At 67.0% G+C, this 8,966-nt stretch overlaps 5 protein-coding genes across 5 annotated transcripts in view; 1 reads left to right on the forward strand and 4 right to left on the reverse strand.

Moving 5' to 3' along the window:
• Window positions 1-84: 84 nt before the first annotated feature.
• PFL1_06128 (uncharacterized protein) lies at window positions 85-3,054 on the reverse strand (the record flags this gene model as incomplete). The annotated part of the gene is made up of 1 exon (XM_007883668.1): window positions 85-3,054. The coding sequence occupies one exon, from the start codon at window positions 3,052-3,054 to the stop codon at window positions 85-87; it is 2,970 nt and encodes a 989-aa protein (XP_007881859.1).
• A 912-nt stretch (window positions 3,055-3,966) lies between these two features.
• PFL1_06129 (uncharacterized protein) lies at window positions 3,967-4,702 on the reverse strand (the record flags this gene model as incomplete). The annotated part of the gene is made up of 3 exons (XM_007883669.1): window positions 3,967-4,097; window positions 4,223-4,371; window positions 4,497-4,702. The coding sequence occupies 3 exons, from the start codon at window positions 4,700-4,702 to the stop codon at window positions 3,967-3,969; spliced, it is 486 nt and encodes a 161-aa protein (XP_007881860.1).
• Window positions 4,703-5,026: 324 nt separating this feature from the next.
• On the reverse strand, window positions 5,027-6,427 carry PFL1_06130 (uncharacterized protein; the record flags this gene model as incomplete). Its single annotated transcript, XM_007883670.1, has 3 exons — window positions 5,027-5,680; window positions 5,848-6,220; window positions 6,336-6,427. 3 exons carry the CDS (start codon window positions 6,425-6,427, stop codon window positions 5,027-5,029), a joined length of 1,119 nt encoding a protein of 372 aa, XP_007881861.1.
• A 283-nt stretch (window positions 6,428-6,710) lies between these two features.
• On the forward strand, window positions 6,711-7,548 carry PFL1_06131 (uncharacterized protein; the record flags this gene model as incomplete). Its single annotated transcript, XM_007883671.1, has 3 exons — window positions 6,711-7,086; window positions 7,237-7,327; window positions 7,431-7,548. The coding sequence occupies 3 exons, from the start codon at window positions 6,711-6,713 to the stop codon at window positions 7,546-7,548; spliced, it is 585 nt and encodes a 194-aa protein (XP_007881862.1).
• Window positions 7,549-8,559: 1,011 nt separating this feature from the next.
• PFL1_06132 (uncharacterized protein) overlaps window positions 8,560-8,966 on the reverse strand; it is a gene marked incomplete at both ends in the record, with an annotated part of 3,941 nt that continues 3,534 nt past the window's right edge. Inside the window, one exon of the mRNA XM_007883672.1 lies at window positions 8,560-8,899. Within this exon, the coding sequence (XP_007881863.1) occupies window positions 8,560-8,899 (340 nt within the window). The remainder of the gene's footprint in view (window positions 8,900-8,966) is intronic.

Genomic DNA, 8,966 nt, shown 5'->3' on the forward strand with positions numbered 1-8,966 from the left:
GGGAGAGAGGGAGCAGTCTGGCAACGAACAACGACCAGAGGGATATACAAAAAGGCCGACTTGCGGCGAGGGGGCGGCCCAGGCCTAGGCCGTCTCGAGGCCCACGACCTCGTCGACCTTGGCGCGCACCCGCCCCACCTGGGCCTCGGCGCCGGCAAAGTACTCGAGCGCCATCTGGGCGCTCTTGGCCTTGGCCTCTTCGCGCTCCACCTCCTGCCGCTTCTGCGCAATCGCATCCCGGAACCGCTCCTGCAGGTCCCACGTCGCAAGCCGCAGCACCTTGCGCGTCTCGCGGCTCACTCGGGCAGAGTGCTGCGCCGTAAAGCTGCGCACCTCGCCAGCGCCGCTCTTGTCCCCGACCGCCACTGTTGTGGTTGTCGCCGCGCCGCCCGTGGCCACCGCCGAGCCGCTCACCAGCCCGTGTCGCAGCGCCCGACCCACGTTGCGCGGCACCGAGTTGGGCAGGTCGACGATAAAGTAGACGACCAGCCCCGTACTCAGCAGCGCGAACACCGGGCCCGCCCACCGCCGGGCAGTCGGGTTGCCCACCAGGTCCGACACGCGCACCAGCGCATCCACCGCCGTCTTGGCGCCCAGCGTCTTGCCGCCAAGCAGCGTGATGGCGCCCAGCCCGAGCGACAGCCCGCTCACCATGCCCAGCTCGTCGTCGCCCCGCGACGACGACGACGCCAGCGCCTTGTCCTTGCCCTCGCCGCCTTGGCCGCTGCCCGTCAGCACGGCAAAGTGGTGCCATGCGTCAAAGAAGTCCGACGGCTGCACTTCGACCACCTCGGTCGTCAACCCGAGGCCCACCAGGCCCGGCAGCGAGCGCCGCTTGGCAAACATGGCGTCCGGGTTAAAGATGCGCTGCCGCTTCTCGACGCCCTCGGGCAGGTGCGCCTCGCCCATCTTCTGCACCCGGTCGACGGCCTGCGACGTCGTGCCCCGCGTCGTGTCCTCGACGCCACGCAGCGCCACCTCGAGGCTGCCCGTCAGCGCGTGACGCACCTCTTGCGCGTACTCCCACACGTTGAACAGGCCCGGGTAGGCGGGAAGCGACACCGACTCGACGGCCGGAAGACCGCGGCCGATGAGCTCGATGGCGGCGTTGAGCTTGCGCTGCGCCTCCTGCATGACGGCCGTCACCACCTCGTCCTCCTCGCCCTCGAGCACGCTCTCGAGCTTGGCGTGGCTCGCCTGGCACCGCGCCAGCGCCGGCCGCGCCACCTCGAGCGCCCGGCTCGCCTCGCCCAGCTCGACGTTGGCCACCGCCGTGTTGATGCGCGCCAGCAAGCCAATGTCGGACAGCAGGCGCAGCATGTACGTCTTGGACGGGAGCAGCTTCGACTTGGACCGCTTCAGCAGCACAAAGTCGCGCAGCGACGCCTCGAGGCGCGCAAAGGCGCGCAGGCTCTCGCTGCTGCGCGACGTCAGTCCGCCGGCGGAGGCAGAGTGGGGAGCCGACTCGGGAACGCCTTCGACCTTCTTGACCGCCTCGTCGGCGGGCGTCGCCTCGTCGTCAACGACCGTAGCGTCAGCCGCCGTCGACGACGCGCCAAACACGGCGCCCGAGTCGACAAAGTGGACCAGGTTGGCGGCGTCGTCGTAGGTGCGCGGGCTGAGCTGGCGGATCTGCTCGAGGACGAGCTTGCGGCACTTGTCCTTGTTGCGGATCTGGTCGTACTTGTTTACGACGATAAACACGTAGGCCTTGTCGTGGCTGGCGTTCCAGAGAAACTCCTTGGCGCTGAGGGTGAAGTGGTTCTCGGCGCTGACGACAAAGACGACGACGTCGATCTCCTCCTGGCGCGCAAACAGCGCCGTCGTCTTGAGGCTGTCGCGGTTGAGGCCGGGCGCGTCGATCAAGGCGATGTCGACGATGCCGTTGCGCAGCAGCGAGTCCTGGGTGGCGCGCGTGTCGCGGGCGTAGCACTTGAGGATGGGCGCGTCCTCGGGGCTGAAGTCCTCGGCCTCGGCGACAATCTTCTCAATGTCGGCCAGGGTGTGGCGCGTGTAGGTCGAGGGGTCCTTGGCGTCGTAGGCGGTGCCCGGCTTGAGCATGTGGACCTCTTCTGCGCCGCCGTTGCTGTCGTCGGCATCGAGGACTTCGCAAAAGACGGTGGTGCAGGGCTGCTGGTCGGTGGGCATCAGGTCGCGGCGGAGGAGCGCGTTGACAAACGTCGACTTGCCGGCGTTGAGGTCGCCGGTGACGAGGACCTTGGACTGGGTGTCGCTGATGCGCTGCTTGAGGTTCTCGAGGTGGCGCTGCGACTTTTCCATGCGGCCGTCGAGGAGCTGCGCCACCGAGGAGCGCTCGAGGGAGCGGACGAGGGCTGACGAGGGCGTGCCGCCGACGGCGCCGACGCGGAGGTCGAGGCGGAGCACCGACATCTCGTCGTCGTTGGCGTTGTCGTTGTCAATGTCGTCGGCCTCGCCGCCGAAGGGTGCGGTGGATGACCGCGCGGGGGCCCTGCGCTCGGGCGTGTTGGGCAGGCTGCTGCTGGACGCCTGGGACGTGTAGCACCGCTGCAGCGACGGGTGGAAGGGCCGGCTGGTGTCGGTGCGGCCGGCGGCGTCGCTGTCGTCGAAGCTGGCGCCGGGTCGCGTCGACTGGGATCGCTTCAGTGCGCCGGGCTGCGGCGCGGATGGCGATGCGTGTTGGGCGGTGGCGGCGGCATAGTGGATGATGCGCTTGTTGGTGTTATAGTCGCGGAGGTCTGCGAGGAGGGAGCCAGTCTCTGTGATGGCGTCGAGGAGGCGCTCCTTGTTCTGCTCGTAGACGTTCTGGTGCTGTGCGAGGAGCTGGTTTGCGTCGCGGCCCTGCCTCTGCGACTCGATCTCGCGCTCCTTTTGCTGGAAGAGGAGCCTGGTGTCGTTGGTGCTTGCAGTGCCGGTAGCGCTGCTGCCGTTGTTGAAGTCGGTGACCTTGCTCTGCGGGGTGGCGGGCGAGCGGAGCAGCTGGTCGAGGTCGGCCGACGAGATGCGACGCGTGGCCGACGAGGTCGACGAGTGTGCGCCGCCCTTGACCGGGGTGGCGTACTGCTGCGACGCCATGGCTGGTGGGCGGGCGAGCGAGCGAGGACGCACGGTGGCGTCGAGCCGGTGTCGGTGGTGCTGCGCGATTGCCGCTCGAAGTGAGGGCGGCCAGTCGGTCGTGGGCGGTGTGGCGCTCTTGTAGATCGGTGAGCAGGTGTATGTAGATGGTGTTGAGAAGTCAAAGAACGATGGACGACGGTCAAAGGGGCGCCTGGGTGATGGAGAGATGGTGAGGCGAGCCAGATGGACGAGCGGGCCGATGTGATCTCAAGGCGGTAAGCCTGGCCTGGCCTCACGGGCGCGCTGGGCCAGGCTCAAGTTTGGCCTGCCTGACGAGCGGGCAGCGCCGTGGCCTGGCTTGCCAAATCCCCGCTGCCAGCCAACGGCGCCCGCCCTGCGCGCAGAAAACTTTTTGTAATCACCCGCACGCCCGGCCAGGCTGACGCAATACAAAGTCTGTTATGCCGATCCCCGAATCCAGCCGAAAAGCGCTGGCGTGCCGCCGCCTGTTTTAGGGGGCGCCCTCCCCCGCGCCAGGGCATTTCAAATGGCAGACTTGACCGCCGATTCGCAGGCTCAAACATCCACCGATGGCGGGCGAGGCGAGACTTGGGCCAGGGCAGGGACGCCGTCATCGCTGGGGAGGGCCTGGCTCAGCTTCAGTCGTGCGAAAAGAGAGGCTCCCCCGCCCCCCTTCGCGAGGTCCGCTTGACACCGCCACCATCCGACGCTCCTCCCCGTCCCTATTGCCGCTATGCAGCACGCACCACACCACATGCGGATAGAGTCAGCCGGTGTGATGGCGCCGAGTACGATTTCAAAGTGTCGTCGAACGACTACGGCTACTCAGGTCTCGACGCTACGGCAGGCAGGCAGGCAACGCAGGCACGCAGCAAGGCATACCGGCGGCCCTTTTAACTCTGCGCGCTCTTAGATGCCCTCAAACACCTCGATCGATACGTTGTTGGTGTGGGTGGGGACCAGCTTAAACAGCTGCTGGAAGTCGGCGCCGGCGCGGTGGGCGTCCATGGCGACGCTGCCGCCCTTGTTGTCGTACTCCTCTGCGTGGGGGGGGGGGGGGGACGGCGTCAAGGTGCAAGGTGCAAGGTGCATGGTGCAAGGCGTAAGGACTCAGCGGGGTGCGATTCTCAGAGGGGCCGGCCAAGGGCAAGAGCGAGCGACTCACCGTAGACGAGGAGGACGTTTGGGTCCTTTGCGGAGCGGTGGGCCTTGTAGAAGAGGGTGTTTGGCTCCTCGTCCGAGTTGGCGCGCTCGACGACCCTTTTGAGCACCTGGGCCAGCTCCTCGGTCTCCTTGGGTCCCTTGCCCTCGATCCTGTGGCGTGGCGGCGCACGTCACAAGGGGACCGGGGATCAGGTCAGCGTCGTGCGAGCGGTTGGGGAGCCATGGACCGAGGACGGCAAGGAGATGGGCGGCGGACACGAGGCCGACCAACTCACCGGGCGACGATGTTGAAGCGACCCTTGGGCATCTCGGGGAGCGACATGGTGGCAAAGTTGACGGTGTGGTGCGGAAGGGGTGGGGCAGAGAAGGGGGCTAGACGAGAGATTGAGCGATGGAGAGTGACGGTTGGTGGTGGTGGCGAGGGAGGGGGAAAGGCGAGGTGGACGAGCTCTTGTCTTGTCGCCGTCCTTGAGCTTGCCATGCCCCTCCCCTCCCCCTTTCCCCCTTTGTCGGGTCACAAGACGGGGCGGCCGGCATCGCAGCACGGCGCAGCGCAGTCACAGCCAGAGAAGGGGGCAGCCGCCGGGTCAAAGTCGATGTTATTGCCGGTGCCCTCTTTGAGCTGCGCAGGGGCCACCGCCCGACCCGACCAGCAGCAGCTAGTTAGAGAGCGAGAGAGAGTGGAGGAGGCCTCGTCTGCTTAACCCCGCACTACTGCTTCTCACCTTCTCCCCCACACCATCTCCTTCCCGTCTCGCAATCTCGGGCGTCTATCCCTGCCTCTCCTCTCTGGCCCCCCCGTCCCTCATGGCCGTGCAGCGAACGACTGCGACTGCGACGGCGACGGCGACGGCAACGACTTCAACTCGCCGCCCTGCTGCTGACTCTTCTTGGCCCGGCTGCGCACGCTCGGCGGCACCAGCGAGAGCGAGCTCATCGACTCGAGCAGCGCTTCATCGGCACCCTTCAACGTCGACGATGGCCCACTCGCTGCCGATGCGTCGAGAGGCGCGGGTGGCTGCAGCCGTGTCGAAGACGACGACGACGAAGACGACGGCACGGCTGCTGTTGTCGGCGTCGGCGTCGGCGCGGATATCGGTTCGGGCGAGTACGAAGCCTCCTTGCGCTTCCTCGACGACGACACGGATGTGCCATGCCCTCCGCTCGGTGCCTCCTCCTCTCCCTCTTCATCGAGCCCCTCGTCCATGTCCACCTCGTCGATCTCGCCGTCCCCGTCGCCGTTGCTGTTGCCATCGCCTTCACCCTTGCTGGGCCTCCACGCGCCCCGGACCAGGCTGGCGCCCGGCCCGTACCTCTTCTCGAGCTGGCCCGTGCCGTGATTGGGCAGGCTGAAGAAAAACGTGCTGGGAAAGCCGTGCGCGTCGACGAGGTGCAGCCGCCGCTCCTTGGGCGTCGCAAAGCTGCGCGTGCAGGCGTCGGGCGAGAGGAAGCATCCAAACTGGCGGCGGCGTTGGCACGAGATTCCAGTGGGTCACAATCAGGGAGAGGAAGGAGAGGTCAGCGTGCAGGCTCTCCAAGGCGCAGAGGGCGGACCGAGCTGAACCAGACCAGACCAGACCAGGCCAGGGGCGCACGACGAGCGCCAGTGAGGACCCCGCAACGTACCGTCTTGTCGCCCCTCGCCATACGCTCCCTCGCCAGCGGGCTGTGACATTCCTCGATGTGGAGCTGCAGAAAGTGGTCCGAGGGAAACACCTTGCCGCAGGTGCCCGTCTGCTTCCTTCTCCTTTGCCGGCTCTGCTGTCCCCCCTGCTGCTGTCCCTGGTGCTGCTGTTGCTGCTGCTGCGGCGGCGGCTGACTGGACGAAGCCTCGCCCCCGTTGACGTCGTCGCCGGCGAGACGGTGCAGCGGCAAGTTGGAGGCGGGGAGGGTGCAGAAGAAGGCGTGGTTGTTGCGGTAGTGGTTTTCAAACTCGGCCGGGCTGGCAAAGACGAGCGGCTTGCGATGCGGCGGTAGCGTGCACGTCAGAGGCTGCTGCCTGTGGCGGGGATGCGCCGTACCCAAAAGGGGGTTGACGAATCAGCTTGTTTGGTCTGGAAGGTAGGAAGCGAAGGGGGAGGGGAGCGAAGGAAGGGGGGACAGCGGGGACTTACGCTGCGCCGCTGCTGCCGCTCGCTGGTTCTGCGCGGGTCGAGGCCGGATCGAGGGTGCGTCGCTTGGCCGTGGATCCGCCCGAGTCCATCATGACCGGGCTTGTTTGTCGGGCTGTTGGACGGTCGTAGGGCGGGAAGGAGTGAAGGGGCGGTGAAGCTTGGCTGGTGCGAGGAGGAGAGGAGGTGGTGTGCGAGAAGGAAAGCAAGCCAAAGGGCCAGCGAGCCAAGGTAGCGCGACCCCGCATTCACACACGCACCCACGCCGCACCCTCCCTCACTCTCTTTGCCATCCCCTCCCACCACCACCACCACCACCACCACCACCGCCGTCAGCAGCAGGAGGCATTGCCGCCCCGCGCCCCACCTCGCCCCAGCATGACACAACCACCAACCGCAAGCCCACGTCCACGTCCACGTCCGCTCCTGTCCAGACGGCTAGATACGCTCTACGTCGTCTACTTTTCCATCCACCTGGCAGCGAGCGTGCTCATCGACGCCCAGCTGAGCCTGGTACCGTACACGCCGCGCCTCTACCCGGCTCCCGTGCGCGCCGCACTGTCCTTCTACCTCGAGGCGTTCAAGGATCCCTTTCTCCTCGCCCTCGCCCGCCAGGATGCGGCGTACACGTGGTTCCACGCCCTCGTCGTCAGCGAGGTCGTCGTCCAGCTTCCCCTCTTCGTCGTCGGCATCGTCGCTCTCCGCCGCGACGACGTGCGCGTCTACCCGCTCCTCGTCGCCTACGGTACCCTCGGTGCGTGCCCTGCCCTGCCCCCCTTGCGATGCACCAAGCTCGAGAGAGCAAATGACGCCCACCCCCCCTTGGCTGATTACCCCATGGACCTCCCCCTTCCCCCGCCCTCCTGCTCTTCGCTCCGTCCCCCCCCGCCCTCCCACCGCGCAGCCGCCTCATCGACGATGCAGTGCATAGCAAGCCTCGTCTTTGGCAACGACGGCATCGGACTGACGCCGAAAGAGGTACTCGGCCTCCTCCAGTGAGTCTGGCCCATCGCTCCGCTGGCACGGCACGGCAGTCGGTCGGTCGCTGATCCCTTCGGCCGGGCCCACCCTCTCGCCTCTCTGCCCTGCCTCGGACAGAAACTACGTGCCCTTCTGCATCTTGCCAGCCGTGCTGTGCGTAGACATGTCGATGAGGATCATCCGCCTCTTGCCCTCTCCGCCGTCGCCCGCGTCGCAGCACAAAAAGGATCGGTAGCACCTTCGTCGTCGTCGCGGCTGTCTCCCCATCGTCGTAGGGCCACGGGGCGAGGTGCACCTCGACGAGCGCAGAGGCGCGTGCGTCGCCCGCCCGCCGATCGGCTCTGGGCCCGGCCCCGACCCGCGCCAGCATGCCCGCCACCTCTGGCCGATGCACGACCCCGCGACGCGGGGGAGAGGGGGGATAGCTCAATGACAGTCGAGATTGAAGATTTCCTATGATGAGACGGGGGGAAGGGAGGGCCACTCTTGGATGGGACAGAACGAGGGCAAGTGGGAAGAGCAAAGCGAAAGGGGGAAAAAGGGCAAAAGGAGAGCGAACGAGGGTACTGCAAGTAGACTGAGCAGCAGCAAAGACAAAGGGGAAGGAAAGGGCTTGGCAGCCCGCGATGCCAGAGAGCGACCCGAGTCGCCGCGCAATCCGTCCCGAGCACCCGCGCCGCCTGGAGAGGGACGAGACGCGGCCAGAGCAGTGGAGAGTGAGGATCAGGAGGCAAGGGTCGACGGCCCGAGCAGGGCAGGGCAGGGCTAGGCTGGGCTGGGGGGCGCCTGGCCCCTCGCCGCATCGCCCTTTCCCGTCCATCGCGAGCCCCTGTGTAGAATAAGAGCAAGGACGAGGAGGGACGGGGGAGAAGGCAAAGAGGATAATAATGATGCTGCTGACCGATAACCCGTGAAAAGCCAAGGCGCGGCCAGCGTTCGACTTGGCGGTGGCGCTCTGCGAAAGAAGATCGGAAACGACAGTGGTGGTGGTGGTGGTGGTGGTGCAGTATGTCCGGGCGAGGGGCGAACGGGCGGCGGTCAAAGCGACCACGTCGCCGCGCCCCGTCGGGGAAAGAGACCGAGAAAGAGAGGAGAAGGAGTGTGGGTTGTCTGGCCGGCTGAACGTCGACCGTGGAGAGGCTGGGTGGGACCGCCGGTGCGATGGCGAACGAGTAGGAAGATGGAGGGGGCCACCTCGCGGCAGCCGGAGAGTGAGCATGCCAAGGGAGCGGGCCGGGACGTCGACCTAGAGCAGCATCGAGTTGGACGTCATCTCGGGTCGTCCGATGATGGAGCTGGCCACGCTGCCGCGGCGCCTCGGCCGCTGCCCCTGGCTGTGCGACTGGCGGCTGCTCGGCGGCGACCGCGCGCCGGTGGCGTGGCTGCTGGTAAATTGCCGCGGCGCCTCGTAGTCGTCCTGGTAGCGCGCCATGAGGTCGTAGCTCTCGTGCGACGCGCTCGACGGGCTCGAGAGGCTCGAGGAGCGGTGCGACGACGTCGGGTGCGACGACTCGTACTCCCACTGGATGCGCTGCGCCTCGGTCATGTTGGCCAGGTCCGAGGTGCCGGAGCGCTCCGTGAAGCGGCTGCCGCGCTGGGCGCCGTGCATCACGGCCGGCATGTCGGCCATGTCGTCGCGGTAGGCGGAGCCGA

This window comes from Pseudozyma flocculosa, assembly GCF_000417875.1.
Source record: "Pseudozyma flocculosa PF-1 unplaced genomic scaffold scaffold00024, whole genome shotgun sequence".
NCBI classification, from domain to species: Eukaryota; Fungi; Basidiomycota; class Ustilaginomycetes; order Ustilaginales; family Ustilaginaceae; genus Pseudozyma; species Pseudozyma flocculosa.